We start from the raw sequence: 16,120 nt of genomic DNA on the forward strand, positions 1-16,120 counted from the left end.
CGATGGAGACGAGAGCGTCAACAGAGGAGTCGAGTATATTAAATAAGCTGCAGTGAGTACGCGTCACCACTGGGGGCTGCGTTGCACTTCTCAAAGGCACACAGAAAACAAACTGCAGTGTCCGAGTGGGACTTGTATTTTATTTATATATGTTCACTATATACAAACATCGATTCCAAATGAAGAATAGAAGCTATTCATGAAGCTGAAACCTTTGAGCACAACAGGGAGAAACAGTCCAGAACCATCTGAACATGTGATTCTGAACAGAACCTTCAGATTCAACTTCCTTCAGGTGAAACTAGAAGTTCACGTTCAGCTCATGGAATCATTTCCCAAGAACATTCACTTTCCTTCTCATGTTCAAAGACTCTGTGAAGCAGCAGAGCAGTGACTCGTGTTTTACTTTAAATGCTCCGGCGAGTCAGAGCGGCTTTAACGTGAAGGCAGCGTGGGACTGCAGGAAAGGTCAAGAGGTCAAAGAATGAAGGGTTCAAACTGAAGCAGCAGAAGACGTCTGCTGACCTCTAGTCCGTTAGATACTAAATAATAATTTAGGCCCGAGCCCAGATGGGCGATGACCTCCCGAGGACAACAGACCGTGTGTTCCTTACTGTCGGCGTGCGAGACGCCCGCTGACCTTTGACCTGCAGCACAAGAGAAGACGTTCCTCGGGGTCACGACGATGAGATGGAGCCACAGTCATTTCACGAGTTCTGGGTTTCCCTCCCAGCGCCTCACGTCCTGTGAGGAGCATAAGGAGCGCCAGTGTGAGTGTGTGTGTGTGTGTGTGTGTGTGTCCTAGGAGGTCCAGCGCCACCAGGTGACCTTCATGCGGTCCCAGACGGCGCCCAGAGAGTCGTAGGCGGGGCGCACGTCCAGCGTGGAGAACTGGTAGTTGTCCTTGTTGACCTCTCCGTCGTAGTAGTCGATGACGTAGCGGACCTCCCTCCCACAGCGGTCGATGACCCAGTCGTGGCGGTCGAACGGCAGCTCGTAGCTGGAGGGGAGAGACAGTGAGGCGCTGCTCGACCCACAGGTCACGAGGGTCACTGATCATAGAGCTATCTTTAGTGACCGGGTCATGAGCCGGGGCTCATCCACACGGGGACCAATGGGTGGCCAGGATGTTAAAACCACATTTACGTGACCATACATTTGGGCTTTTCCAGGCCTGGAAATAAACATTTTAAAATGGAAGGAATCCCGACCCTGAACTAGTGCCACCACATTCACGTCTCCAAAACAAACAGAACGCAGCATCAGACCATTCTGACGTGTGTCTGGTTCCTGACTGACGGGATGGAAGGTGCACTTATAGTTAAAGCGCCAAATCACATCATATCATACATCATACATCACATCATATCACATGACATCATATCACATCACATCATATATCACATGACATCATATCACATCATATCACATCACATCATATCACATGACATCACATGACATCACATCATATATCACATCATATCACATCATATCATATCACATCACATCATATATCACATGACATCATATCACATCATATCACATGACATCACATCATACATCATACATCACATCTCTCCTCCTTCTTCCCGCTCCTTCCTCTTCCTCCTCCTCACTCCTCCTCCCTCCTCCTTCTTCTTCCCTCCTCCACACACGTCACTTTAACATGCACTTTAACTAAAACACACCACTTGAAGCACACACCCAAACACTCTCACATTATTTGTTGTCTTTCCGTCGCGTTGATTGTTGTTTGTTTGTCATGTCCAAATGTTGCACCTTCCACCAAAAAAAATTCCTCGTTTGTTTGTGAAAACATTCTTTGGCAATAAACCTGTTTCTGATTCTGATTCTGATTCTGATATCACATGACATCATATATCACATGACATCATATCACATCACATCATATCACATCACATCATATATCACATGACATGACATCACATCATATCATACATCATACATCACATCATATCACATCTGGGGATCCATGACACAAAGTGTAAAGGATGTCGTCGAGTGGCTGATGGATTCAATCTGTCCATGTTAGTGAAACCTATTTGAAGTCCACATACTGTGTTCATATGCGTAGCAGCCGCGACTCGACTTGTTGAAGCTCGGCCAGATTAGTAGATAGCGTTAGCATAAGCTAACGGCCTTTCCACACCACACATAAGCAGTTTAAAGGCGTCGCTCCGCTGGCGACGGGACCGAGCAGCTCACCCCATCCAGTGGCGGATCCGAGCCCTGGGGGAGAACTCTTTGGCTTTACCCCCGAACCGCTTCAGGGTCGGCCCACAAGGACATTCGCTGCAACACAAGAGATGCAGCGCGTCAAACAACCGGCTGCACTTTAATATTCACATCACCCAGACTCACCCGGACTCACCCGGACTCACCCGGACTCACCCAGACTCACCCAGACTCACCCAGACTCACCCAGACTCACCCAGACTCACCCAGACTCACCCGGACTCACCCAGACTCACTCGGACTCACTCGGACTCACCCGGACTCACTCGGACTCACCCAGACTCACCCTGACTCACCCAGACTCACCCAGACTCACCCAGACTCACCCAGACTCACCCAGACTCACCCAGACTCACCCAGACTCACCCAGACTCACCCAGACTCACCCAGACTCACCCAGACTCACCCAGACTCACCCGGACTCACCCGGACTCACCCGGACTCACCCGGACTCACCCGGACTCACTCGGACTCACTCGGACTCACTCGGACTCACCCGGCGTGCAGCGCCTCCCATCTCAGGATCTCCTGCCAGGCCTGCTCGTTGTTGGTGTTGTGGATTTTAATGATGTTGCTCATATCTTGAGCGGCGAGGTCGTCTTCACGCCAGCGCCACCTGCAGGGCGAACGAGGCCGAGCGGTTAAATCAGAGAGGAGAACCAACCCGGAGTCTCCCTCTCCGCCGCGTTATTTAAACATGCAGCAGATACAGAACAAGCATTCAGACGTTAAGCCGATTAAAGATGAGAAAGAAACCTAAAGCCTGGATGAGAGGAGAGGCTGAGTGAGTTAAACATCTTCAATGCCGACGTTCATCTCTGCAGCAGCAGCTCCTGCCACCATCACACTTTACATTTAACCACTTTCAATCATTTATTTGACCGGATATGAATCGATTGTTACGAGTGATGTGACGGACAGGGAGGTCAAAGGTCAGAAGCTACCGCGTCCACGGAGTGAACGCTCCACGAGGAAAACAAACCGTGTGCAAAAAGACAGAGACAAGAGCATGATCCACTGGGAAAGAGCCCTGAGGAGGAGGAGGAGGAGGGCCGAGCTCACCTGCAGGCGTGTTTTATAAGACGAATGTTGTGCAATTAAAATGTATTCTTAAATGACCCTCATTGACCTCCTGGGAGACAAACATCAAATCTAGCTTTTAACCGTCAGGCTCTCAGAGGACGCCAACGCCTGGGGGTCCGTCTGGTTCAGAGTTGATGGGGATGTTACATCACGGGGCCGCGTGGCGTGGACCGACCCTTTCCGCAGCATGGCGTTCCAGAACATCTGCTCGGACGGGTAGACCCAGTTCTTCTCCGTGTCGTGGCGAGGAATTGTGGACTCCTCTCTGGCCAGGGGGAGGGCGAAGGGCTGGTCCAGAGCTGGCACCTGGTTGGGAGGAGGCATCTGCACACACACACGCACACGCGTGATCCACAGCTCCTCTCTCACGGCGTCGTTGACCCTCAGGCGGCGCCGTTACCATGTTGGCCGGGTCGATGTCGCTCTTCGTGCTTTCTGCAGCTTTCATGGGACACTCCACGAAGTCGTAGGCCCGGTCCTGGTGAACTGGACCCGGTGCCGCTCGGTGCATCGGACACTCCGGCGGGGGGGAAGCTGCAGGAAACAACAGCCCCCCGTTGAGGTGAGCAGGTACCAACACCTGGACTGCACCAGCCTCCCCGACGTGACCATGGAAACTAAAGTCATGACACATTGGAAAGCAGGATGACCTCATCGGGTTAATTACCTGTCACGGGCTGAGCTGCATGCATGGGGCACTCCACAGGTGGAGCCGCTAAGAGAAGCACATAGACACACATTGCAACATGATGACATCATCTTTCTAAAGAAGACAGAACAAGTGTTGAAAGCACGAGACAAATAAACAAACATGAGAGCGTCGGCACCTTCAGCAGGCGGGGCTTCTTGGTGCATGGGACAGGCCTGAGGGGGGGCGGCCGCCGAGGCCTCCGCCCAGACTGGAGGAGCAGCAGGTGGAGACAAGGAGGCGCCCATCCTGCCCTGTGAGGTCAGAGGTCACACACACAGATGAACTGGTATGGCTGCCTAGCGCTAGGCTAATGCCAGGAGCTAACTGGATGTAGACCGGGTTGCTCTGACATCATCCCGTCAGAAACACCTTGTATGACCCACTGACCCCTCCGCTCATCGGCCAGGTGGAGGCAGGTATATCAAGGTGCATGCTAACCAATAAGGTTCCAGGACTTTAAACCACATTTCCATGACCAAACATTTGGTGAAATCTCGGTGTATAAATGACAAATGAATAAGAGAAAATGATTAAAAGAATAAATATTGATATCAATGTGTGTTCTTTTAATCAAACTGCGTAAAAGAACATGTGAATATATAACACATTTCCATAAAAAATGTAGGGATTTTTATTTTTTCTAGGACTTTTACAGGCCCAGAAATAAGTTTTTTAATTCCATGACCTTCCCAGGTGTTCCGTGCCCGTAGGTCCCTGATAAACGAGTATCCACCTCTTCATGGAGCTCTTTATTCACCAGCCGGTTACCGGAGCTCCGTGCCGTCGACGCGGGGACGCACCGAAGGGAACACGGCTACCGGGCTGTGACGACCGTCACGTCGAGGGAAAGTATTATTAAGTGAACTCCAATCACCAGCTCGCATAAAACATCCATGTAGCTCATCGGAAGCGTTGACCAGCCCGACATGTGCTCCTCCCTCCGGGTATCCTTGATTAACCTCACGGGGAGCACTAGCATCAGAGCTAACGTGCTAACCTAGCCCTTACGTGTATTCTTTTACTACTTTCCCGCTCTTTTATAACACGTTAACAACCCCCCGCAGCCTCCTCTTCTACCCTGGGTCTGGGAGCACCGTGCGCCGGGAGAGAGACGCCGGCTGTACCTGAAGAGGAGTCGGCGGAGCGGCGTCCTTCTTCTTGTGTCCGTGCGCTGTGCCAATGTCAACGGGCAGGCTGCGTCACCGTGCGTAACCGATGACGTCATCGCGCTGTCCTCGACCACACGACGTGCTGCAGCCCAGTGGTCCTCCTCGTGTGAGCCCAGAGTTCTGAGACTGTGGTGTTTCTGAGATTTTGTCCATCTGCTTCGACTTGTGGTTGTATGAAAACTATGTATATATATATATATATATATATATATATAGCAAAGAAAAATATATGCAACATATATATGTTGTCTGTATATATATGTGTAGATATAACATTGTTATTTCATGAAGTTATAATAACTGGTGGATATCACGAAGTCATAAGGATATATCATAGGGACTGGACTCAATACAAATACATGTGTACTTTATATTATCATGACACTAATCAAACGAGGTTCATCCTGTAGTGGCGGTAGTTGTCCACTAGGGGGCGTCAAAACACAGTCTTACATTTCGCTTTGGTCATGGAATAACAACATTTTAAGAAAAGATCAGATTAACTGTTATCGTTATATAACAATCACAGTGTGTTAATGATCATAATATTATTATGTATTTCTGTATTTTTATGATCTGACAATATTGTATTTTTTATTTACTGCTATGCCAATGAAGCACCATTTAATTAAATGTTATTGAATATCAGTTGTTGTTGTTGTTGTTGGTGGTGATTATAAATAATGATATTATATCATATATTTTCTCTCAATCGATGAGAGCATTAAGAGCGTGAAGGCTTTATAACTGGCCGTTGCTCTGTAGTGATGCCAACTCGTTTCCGTGAATCAGTCCGCTGACCTCAGCCAAAACATTCCTCGAGTTTTTATCCCGGAGTTTATCACCTCGTTAAAACCTCGATTCTTCCTTTTGCTGCTTTTATGAGAATTTTTCAAAAAAGTTTCAAACGCTTGCAATTAATAGCTCTATTGTGCTGGTGTACCTTCGTGGTGGGGAACACCCACGCTGCCGCCGCCTGCGTGGCCACGCCCCTCAGACGCCATGATGCTCTGGGCGTGGCTCTCTGGTGGTTGGAGCCTGTAATTAATCTGAGTTCTCGGGGCGCCTGGAAGGAAACTCCAACCGCAGCAACGTCCGAGTGGAAAGCGGCGGGCAGCTCGCCGCTCTCACGTTCAGGATGGAAGCTGCCGCCACGTGGGACCCTCCGTCATGCCACCAGCAGGAGGCGCTGTCATCTTGACCTCTTCAACCTTTAACCACGAAATCTTCCAGCCGGAGCACCAGAAGGTAACAACCGGGTGTCGCTGATTAGAACCTGCAGCCCTCCTCTCAGGGTGCTTCATCCATGTTGAACTCATCGAGGAGGAGGAGGAGGTTCCTGAAGGCTTCCGGAGGCGAGCGCCAGGAATGGAACCATCACCTCCTGTGGCCACGTGGCCGAGATCTGAAGGAAACCCAGTAGACGTGTGAGGTCTCTAGAATCAGAACATAACGAGATTACGGACGACACAAAGGGCGTAACCACGGGAACCGCCGGACCCTCCTGGAGGTCAATGACCCGGATCCACTGACCACGGTCCGTCTCTGTGTGCTGGGACCCAGTCTGTAAACACAGTGGACCTCGTGGAGGCCTGCATGGTTCTGCATGGTTCTGGACCCATCATTACATCAGTAAATCCACAACTGGAACCGGACTGTTGATCAGTGAGTTCTTTTGTAGCTTTCTGTTTTTGAGATGTTCCCTTTGCTCCGTTTGTCTTGTCATCTGTTGTTGCCCCCCCCCTCTGGCTGTCATCAGACACATGAGGGAACACACTCGTCTGTTTCTGGAGAATCTCCACTGGAGTTGTTTACACGGCCTCCGTCGTCCTGAAGGAGCGGAGCTCAAGGAGACGAGGTCACATGGGAGTGAGCGTCCAATGGGAGAGCAGGAGGGATGCAGGACCGGCCGTTCCCCTTGAGCCTTCTCTCTGTTCAGTCCTGGTTCTGGTTCTCTCTGTTCAGTCCTGGTTCTGGTTCTCTCTGTTCAGTCCTGGTTCTGGTTCTCCCTGTTCAGTCCTGGTTCTGGGCCTCCCTGTTCAGTCCTGGTTCTGGTTCTCTCTGTTAAGTCCTGGTTCTGGTCCTCCCTGTTCAGTCCTGGTTCTGGTTCTCTCTGTTCAGTCCTGGTTCTGGTTCTCTCTGTTCAGTCCTGGTTCTGGTCCTCTCTGTTCAGTCCTGGTTCTGGTTCGACCTGTTCAGTCCTGGTTCTGGTTCTCCTACATATAACCCAGGTGCCCACAGTGTTACCCAATTAGTGAACGATCAAAAGACTCAATTTATATAAACAACAACAACGAGGAAAAGCTATTCTAATATATTAAAACAACCTAAATAATCAATAATTAAACAGTATTATTTGTCAATAAAATAACTAAATAATTTCAGATAAATATCTCCAACATAAAGTATCAGGTTTCTTTTTGTTTGTTGTTTTCGGCGAGAACAACAAACATGACATCACCATGTGTCATTTGCTCAGGAGTGTGTTGATGGGTACAACATGGCCAAAACAACAACAACAACGACACCACGCAGAAGGCTCGTTCCCTCAGAGGAGCAGCTGTGTGTCAGGTGAGTGCCAGGTGGTGAGGAGGCGGGGCTTAAAGGACACGCCCTCTGTGATGTCCTGCTGTCCTCTTCTGGTAGAGCTGCTGTGGTTCATTAAAGTTTGTTGATCTTATTTGTAAGGCGTTGTCGTTAACCCGGTGAACTGGAGCGACGCAACATGAAGTGTCCGTGGAGAAGCTTCCCGTCCAGGTGGACCGCGGTGAGGTGACACCTGAAGCCTTTCAGAACCACATGGAGGTGGGTTCTACTGCCATCAAAATGGAGCTCTGAAAATGGAAAAGGAGTAGTTGAAGTAGAGGAAGTGTCTCTGCTCATGGAGCTCTGCATCCTCCACCGACCTCACCCAGAACCCAGAGCCCAGAACCCAGGAATCAGAACCCAGAGCCCAGAGCCCAGGAACCAGAACCCAGGACCCAAGAAACCAGAACCCAGAGCCAAGAGCCCAGGAACCAGAACCCAGGACCCAAGAAACCAGAACCCAAGAACCCAGAGCCAAGAACCAGAACCCAGGACCCAAGAAACCAGGAACCAGCTCAGAACCTCTGAGTCAAGTCTCTGGGTCGTTCAAAGGTCACGCCGCTCTGGAAACTGGAGTGTTTACTCAAAATGGGATGTTCTCCTCCTGAGGTCTGGAGCGTCCCCGTTTTAGTGTGTGTGTGTGTGTGTGTGTGTGTGTGTGTGTGTGTGTGTGTGTGTGTGTGTGTGTGTGTGTGTGTGTGTGTGTGTGTGTGTGTGTGTGTGTGTGTGTGTGTGTGTGTGTGTGTGTGTGTGTGTGTGTGTGTGTGTGTGTGTGTGTGTACGGACTCTAGACAGTCACCATAATTATTGAGGATTTGAAGGAAAACTAAAAATGAAAAGTAGACGCCCACAAAGAGGAGGAGAGACTGAGGCTCTCTGGGGGAGACACGGTACTTTATTTGGGGGAAATGCACAATATTCTGGGGGTTCTGGTCCAGCCAGGTAACGGATCTCTAGGTGTTCTGGGACCTTGATGGTGAAGTGCATAGCACACACACACACACACACACGCACACATGCCAACACACCCATACACACACACACACACATGTGCACACACATGCACACGCACACATGCCAACACACCCATATGTGCACACACACATGCACACACACACACGCACACATGCCAACACACCCATACATGTGCACACACATGCACACGCACACATGCCAACACACCCATACACACACACATGTGCACACACACATGCACACGCACACATGCCAACACACCCATACACACACACACACGCACACATGCCAACACACCCATACACACATGTGCACACACACATACATGCACACATACACATACATCTATCTTAAAAAATGTAATTTCCCGCTTGCGGGATCAATAAAGTATACATCTATCTATACACACACACACAGCAGATGTCACAGTCAGACCTCCAGAGAGACGCCAGTGGGTTGAACCGGACCGTGGACCTGGGTTCTGGGTTCTGGGTCCTTGTGCCGTTCAGTCATCTGAAGTCATCTCAGTGTTTTCGGTCTTTTCTCTTCATTGTTTACGTTTCTCTTGGTTTTCATATTTTTCTTGAGCTCCACCAAAACCTCAAAGTGTTTTGGAGCCGTTTCACGACAACAAGGCGAGAAAAGACTCGTGGAAAACCTGCCATGCTTTTTATCACCTTCCTGGGACCAGGTCACCTTCCTGGGACCAGGTCCGTCCATGTTGTCCATGTGGGTCCATGTGGTCCATGTGGTCCATGTGGTCCATGTGGTCCATGTTGTCCATGTGGGTCCATGTTGGTCCATGTGGGTCCATGTGGCTCCATGTGGGTCCATGTTGTCCATGTTGTCCATGTGGGTCCATGTAGTCAATGTGGGTCCATGTGGTCCGTGTGGGTCCATGTGGCTCCATGTGGTCCATGTGGGTCCATGTGGTCCATGTGGGTCCATATGGGACCATGTGGTCCATGTGGGTCCATGTTGTCCGTGTGGGTCCATGTGGGTCATGTGGTCCATGTGGGTCCATGTTGTCCATGTGGGTCCATGTTGTCCATGCTGTCCATGTGGGTCCATGTTGTCCGTGTGGGTCCATGTGGGTCCATGTGGGTCCATGTTGTCCATGTGGGTCCATGTTGTCCATGTGGGTCCATGTTGTCCGTGTGGGTCCATGTTGACCATGTGGGTCCATGTTGTCCATGTGGGTCCATGTTGTCCATGTGGGTCCATGTGGGTCCATGTGGTCCATGTTGTCCATGTGGGTCCATGTTGTCCATGTGGGTCCATGTTGACCATGTGGGTCCATGTGGTCCATGTTGTCCATGTGGGTCCATGTTGTCCGTGTGGGTCCATGTGGGTCCATGTTGTCCATGTGGGTCCATGTTGACCATGTGGGTCCATGTGGTCCATGTTGTCCATGTGGGTCCATGTTGTCCATGTGGGTCCATGTTGACCATGTGGGTCCATGTTGTCCATGTGGGTCCATGTGGGTCCATGTTGTCCATGTGGGTCCATGTTGACCATGTGGGTCCATGTGGTCCATGTTGTCCATGTGGGTCCATGTTGTCCGTGTGGGTCCATGTGGGTCCATGTTGTCCATGTGGGTCCATGTTGACCATGTGGTCCATGTGGCTCCATGTGGGTCCATGTTGTCCATGTGGGTCCATGTTGACCATGTGGGTCCATGTTGACCATGTGGGTCCATGTTGTCCATGTGGGTCCATGTAGGTCCATGTGGTCCATGTTGTCCATGTTGACCATGTGGGTCCATGTGGGTCCATGTTGTCCATGTGGGTCCATGTTGACCATGTGGGTCCATGTGGTCCATGTTGTCCGTGTGGGTCCATGTGGGTCCATGTGGTCCATGTTGACCATGTGGGTCCATGTTGTCCATGTGGGTCCATGTTGACCATGTGGGTCCATGTTGACCATGTGGGTCCATGTGGGTCCATGTTGTCCATGTGGGTCCATGTTGACCATGTGGGTCCATGTGGGTCCATGTTGTCCATGTGGGTCCATGTTGACCATGTGGGTCCATGTGGTCCATGTTGTCCATGTGGGTCCATGTTGTCCATGTGGGTCCATGTGGGTCCATGTTGTCCATGTGGGTCCATGTTGACCATGTGGGTCCATGTGGTCCATGTGGGTCCATGTGGTCCTCTTGTGGGTCCATGTGGTCTCTTGTGGGTCCATGTGGTCCATGTTGTCCATGTGGGTCCATGTTGACCATGTGGGTCCATGTGGGTCCATGTTGTCCATGTGGGTCCATGTTGACCATGTGGTCCATGTTGTCCATGTGGCTCCATGTGGTCCATGTGGGTCCATGTTGTCCATGTGGGTCCATGTTGACCATGTGGGTCCATGTTGTCCATGTGGGTCCATGTTGTCCATGTGGGTCCATGTTGACCATGTGGGTCCATGTTGTCCATGTTGACCATGTGGGTCCATGTGGTCCATGTTGTCCGTGTGGGTCCATGTGGTCCATGTGGTCCATGTTGTCCATGTGGGTCCATGTTGACCATGTGGGTCCATGTTGACCATGTGGGTCCATGTGGTCTGGGCACAGCGGTCCGGTCCAGGAGGAGGAGCCCTGCAGCACAAACAGCTGTTGTATCATCTGATGTCGTATAATAATCTCTTTACAGTCTCATGGAGACCTTCACTGGAGGAACCCTCTTGAGCTAGCTAGCTGTGGGTCTGGCTCAAGCTAGCTAGCTAGCTGTGGTGCGGCCGTTGGTTATGATGTTCTTCTTTTCCTGAATCCTCCTTGAGAGGCTTCGAGATTAAATCCGCCACCAAGTCCGCTTCTCCACCTTCCGCCATTAAAAGTTAAAAGCAAAAAACTTAAACTGCAGTGACTTCTTGCGGTGACCCCACAGCTAGCTAGCTTGAGCCAGACCCAACAGCTAGCTAGCTAGCTTGAGCTAGACCCCAAAGCTAGCTAGCTTTCAGCCCTGAAACGTGTTGGGTATTCTGAAACTGGGCACTTCGCAGATGGTGGACAACAGGCTTCCGGACGCGCGTGGATTAAGTTATCAACATTTAATGGCAGGAAATGTGAAACAAACAGTCAACGCGCTCTCCCTCGTGACCCGGCGCCGGCTCCCGGCACCTTCCGGGAACACAGCCTTCCGCCTCGGGGCTTACCTGAGAAAGAGAAAGATCTCTCCAAACACATGCAGTCTCATACTCTTCCTGTTTCCGGTCAAACAGTCACTTCTGGTTCCAGTCGCTTTCACAATAAGATTCCCGTCTTGTTATTAGTCACCTTCACAATAAAAGTCTCTTGTTATTGTAAGTCACTTCACGGAATTCAACCGGCTTCGTCAATCTATAATACTAACATACAGTCACTCTCATGCAATATACATTAATTCTTGCCATTTACATTAGCATAGAGTAAACATTACCCCTATGCTTCATAATACATTAATAACAATATCAATATTCTCCTTAATATTGTCGATTATAATATCTTTCTATATGTATTCATTTAAAACATAAGACCTCTGCAGATGTTATCAAAATAAACTATTACAACTTAACAAACGGATGAAGACTTATTCCAGAAACACAACTTGTAACACCCGGTTCCGTGTCTCCTATGTTCCGTGTCTCCTATGTTCCGTGTCTCCTCTGTGTCTTCTCTCTCGTTTAATTCCCTGCACCTGCCCTCAGCCCCTCTTGTCTCGTTAGTCTGATGTCGTTCACCTGTTTCCCCCCCTATATATTGTGTCAGTCTTTCCCTTGTCTGCTGTCGGATTGCCGTCTCTTGTTCCGTGTTCTTTTCCCGTCGTCCTGTCGTGTTCCTGATCCTGCCTGCTTCGATCCTGCCTGCCCTGACCGATGATCCTCTGCCTGCCCCTTTTGGACCTTGTTTATTTTTCAACTCTTTTGCCTCATTGAAGAGCGCCTTTTTGTTACTTATATTTTGTCCATTCTGTCCCTCTGCACCTGAGCCTCACCCCGTTACACTCCCCGTGACAGAACAATCGGACCATGATTGGCTCAGCAGAGGACAGTGTGCGCTCAGCTCTCCAGACGCAAGAGGAGCGTCTTTTAAGAATTGAGCGGTTAATCTCTGGAAAGTACAAGCAGCTCCACGACCAACAGAGTTCCTTGACCGTACAGCTGAGGGATCTGCAACTCTCAAGCGAGCCGGGTCGGGCCGGTTGCGGTTCCCGGTCGCCTGATGGGTCGGCGCCGCCAGCCCTGTCTGGCTACCAGCCCAAGCCCCAGCAGCCCTCGCCGTGCCTATCTCCGCCCCGGCCGGTCCCAGTTCCTCCGTCTCTGTCTTTGCCCCGGCCGGCTCTCGTCCCTCCTGTTCCTATTCCGTCCCCTTCCCGCCCGGTGGTAGTTCCCTGTGTCCCGGCTCCTCGTGTTCCACTGCCGTCCCGGCCGTTTCCCCCGTCCCACTCTAGTCTGTCCCGTCACCGTCCCCCCCTTGCCGCTTCCGGTTCCCAGTGTCCCGTCACCATCCCAGCTGGCTCCAGACCCCGGCCTCTCCTGTGCCCGGTACCCCAGCTACCCATCCCGGTACTCCGGCCCGCCCTCCGGCACGCCTTTCGCCTGGTGATCGCCCGCCGGCCCACCCCCCGGACTGCTTCTGCCATGCTTCTGCCATGCTTCTGCCTGCCCTGACCGATGATCCTCTGCCTGCCTCTTTTGGACCTTGTTTATTTTTCAACTGTTTTGCCTCATTAAAGAGCGCCTTTTTGTTACTTATATTTTGTCCATTCTGTCTCTCTGCGCCTGAGCCTCACCCTGTTACACTCCCCGTGACACAACTGGGAGGCTCGCCGTTGCTCCCTGGCGTCCGAGCTGCTAGTGAGTCACTGAGCTGCTAGTGGAGTCACTGAGCTGCTAGTGAGTCATTGAGCTGCTAGTGAGTCACTGAGCTGCTAGTGAGTCATTGAGCTGCTAGTGAGTCACTGAGCTGCTAGTGAGTCATTGAGCTGCTAGTGGAGTCACTGAGCTGCTAGTGAGTCATTGAGCTGCTAGTGAGTCACTGAGCTGCTAGTGAGTCATTGAGCTGCTAGTGAGTCATTGAGCTGCTAGTGAGTCACTGAGCTGCTAGTGGAGTCACTGAGCTGCTAGTGAGTCACTGAGCTGCGTGTTGGCAAAGAGGATGAAGTTTAACTAGAAGTGAGGAGAGCAGGTCAGTGAGCTGTTGTTGTGTTCACTTGTCTCTGTTGTTTTTATGGTTGTTTCTGATTCTATTGTGAGGCGTTTTAGCGCCACAGCTGTGTCTGGTTGTGTTGTTGTGTATACATGTGGCTGGTTCTTGTCAATGTGTTGTTGTCATGGTGATCTTTACGGTGCTGTGGACTACAGGCTTGTCCTGAATGACATCCCGTCATGGCGTGTTTATGTATCTGTTGGCGCTTCATGTAACGTTGTATTCCACTTGTTGCAGTGTCATGTGAATACGACTCACAACCCACAACTCCTCTTTCTGTCTGCCCCTTCACAATAAAAGCCCCGCACCGGAACACTGAACTGATATCCTCCATCAGGTCGTTCAGCTGTAGTGAGACGGCGTTGAAGGCCGAGGAAGAACACGCCGCTGCCTCAACACGTGGATTTGTTTGTTGTGTCGGTTTCAATTTACTTTCTTTTTTTTATCATTCTACAAGGATTTCCTCTCACACACACACACAATCAAAGCTGGCGAGTGATCCTGTTCTGGTTTTCCTCCACTCAGCTGAGTGTTGATGAGGAGGAGGGGAACTGGATTCCTGCTCTCTGTTCATATCAATGTGTTCTGAGTAGTTTCTCGTGGTGTTGTTTTACAGTCTTCATTAAATCAGGTTTAAAGAACCAAGCGGCCGTGATGGCGGCTCCACCGCCGCGCGGCGGGCGTCCTGGAGGCCTCCGGTGATGTCACAGCAGGTGTTCAGCGGATGGAAAATACCTGCTGTGACATCACCGATTGGCCGGCTGCCAGAGGAGCTCTGAGGGAGGCGCTGGGATCAAAGAGAAGCTGTCGGTTGGGATCTGAGGAACTTTGAGTCCACACAAACAAACACGTGACAGTCGGTTTACAGGCCTCACGCGTCTCACTTCCTCCCCTCGCTGGGCTCGACCGGCGTCTGGAGGCCGCGTCGCGCTGGAGATACACTCATGCTTTACTTCCTTTACAGTTCATGGTTGGAGTTATTATAATAATAATAAGCTTGTATATTATTAGTAAAGTCCTCTGCCCAGTGGCCATGACGTCACACAGCGGGAGAAGAAATGAGAAATGTTTATGTGATGGTGGCCGTGAGCTGCAGTTCCTCTAACCACCACTAGAAGCACGAGGTCACTTCTCATGAAGAGGGAACGCAATGATGAACGACACACTCACACACACACACACACTCACTCACACACACTCTCACACACTCACACACACACTCACACACTCTCACACACACACACACACACACGGGCCCAGCTGCTCATGTTATTGTTGTTTCTGAGTCAAACAGTGAAAACGATTTACTAGACAACAAAAGAACAAATGATCCTGTTCCATCAATCACAGCTGACACCTCCTGCTCCTCCTCTCCTCTCATCATATTAGACCATGTGGTATCATAAATACATCATATTAGACCATGTGGTATCATAAATACATCATATTAGACCATGTGGTATCATAAATACATCATATTAGACCATGTGGTATCATAGATACATCATATTAGACCATGTGGTATCATAAATACATCATATTAGACCATGTGGTATCATAGATACATCATATTAGACCATGTGGTATCATAAATACATCATATTAGACCATGTGGTATCATAAATACATCATATTAGACCATGTGGTATCATAGATACATCATATTAGACCATGTGGTATCATAAATACATCATATTAGACGGGTGGTACTCCAGTGTCATATGTTTCGGCCCAGAGGACCCAGATGACCTCCGTACGTCTGCATGAATACGTGATTCATCCGGGCCCCTCGTGATGGACCACATGGGGCCCTCACATCCTCCTCACCCACGACCTCTGACCCCTCACAAGAGAGGGTTGTCTCCCTTGACGGAGATTCCCCTGCTGCCTGGCGCCCGGCCCCGTTGACGGGGCATTAGGAGGCCCAATGAGGGGACAGACTGGGACCCCCCCCCCCCCCCCATCCCACTGGACAACAACACTTCCTGTCTCTGGATGGGGGTGTTGGCACCGCGCCATATCCGTCTCTCCTGAATCTCCTCATGTCAAGTCGAGGTCCACTTACCGGCTCCTGTCTCCAGAGCATTGGGCCTCAAGTCTTCATGGGTCAGATGTCCTGGATGTTCCTCATGACTCTGGAGCTGGAACCAGATCAACACGTCGGATTGAGTCCGGATATCGATCAGA

The 16,120-nt window shown here is 50.4% G+C and overlaps 2 protein-coding genes across 5 annotated transcripts; one reads left to right on the forward strand and one right to left on the reverse strand.

Annotated features, from left to right (window-relative positions):
- Positions 1-120: 120 nt before the first annotated feature.
- Positions 121-6,160, reverse strand: LOC130206308 (holocytochrome c-type synthase). 4 transcript variants are annotated; one of them, XM_056434217.1, is made up of 8 exons: positions 6,143-6,160; positions 4,167-4,281; positions 4,007-4,054; positions 3,740-3,873; positions 3,515-3,663; positions 2,753-2,872; positions 2,227-2,313; positions 121-1,000 (listed from the first exon to the last, which is right to left on the reverse strand). In XM_056434217.1, the coding sequence occupies exons 2-8, from the start codon at positions 4,273-4,275 to the stop codon at positions 802-804; spliced, it is 846 nt and encodes a 281-aa protein (XP_056290192.1). In that variant the 5' UTR covers positions 4,276-4,281; positions 6,143-6,160; the 3' UTR covers positions 121-801. The 4 variants fall into 4 exon arrangements, with proteins under 4 accessions (XP_056290192.1, XP_056290189.1, XP_056290191.1 ...); XM_056434214.1 differs by lacking the exon at positions 6,143-6,160 and adding an exon at positions 5,155-5,256; XM_056434216.1 differs by lacking the exon at positions 6,143-6,160 and adding an exon at positions 4,764-5,139.
- Positions 6,161-6,241: 81 nt separating this feature from the next.
- Positions 6,242-14,246, forward strand: LOC130206309 (uncharacterized). The gene is made up of 2 exons (XM_056434218.1): positions 6,242-6,864; positions 12,433-14,246. Exon 2 carries the CDS (start codon positions 12,754-12,756, stop codon positions 13,393-13,395), a length of 642 nt encoding a protein of 213 aa, XP_056290193.1. The 5' UTR covers positions 6,242-6,864; positions 12,433-12,753; the 3' UTR covers positions 13,396-14,246.
- Positions 14,247-16,120: the final 1,874 nt, after the last annotated feature.

This window comes from Pseudoliparis swirei, chromosome 16 (assembly GCF_029220125.1).
Source record: "Pseudoliparis swirei isolate HS2019 ecotype Mariana Trench chromosome 16, NWPU_hadal_v1, whole genome shotgun sequence".
Lineage (NCBI taxonomy): Eukaryota > Metazoa > Chordata > Actinopteri > Perciformes > Liparidae > Pseudoliparis > Pseudoliparis swirei.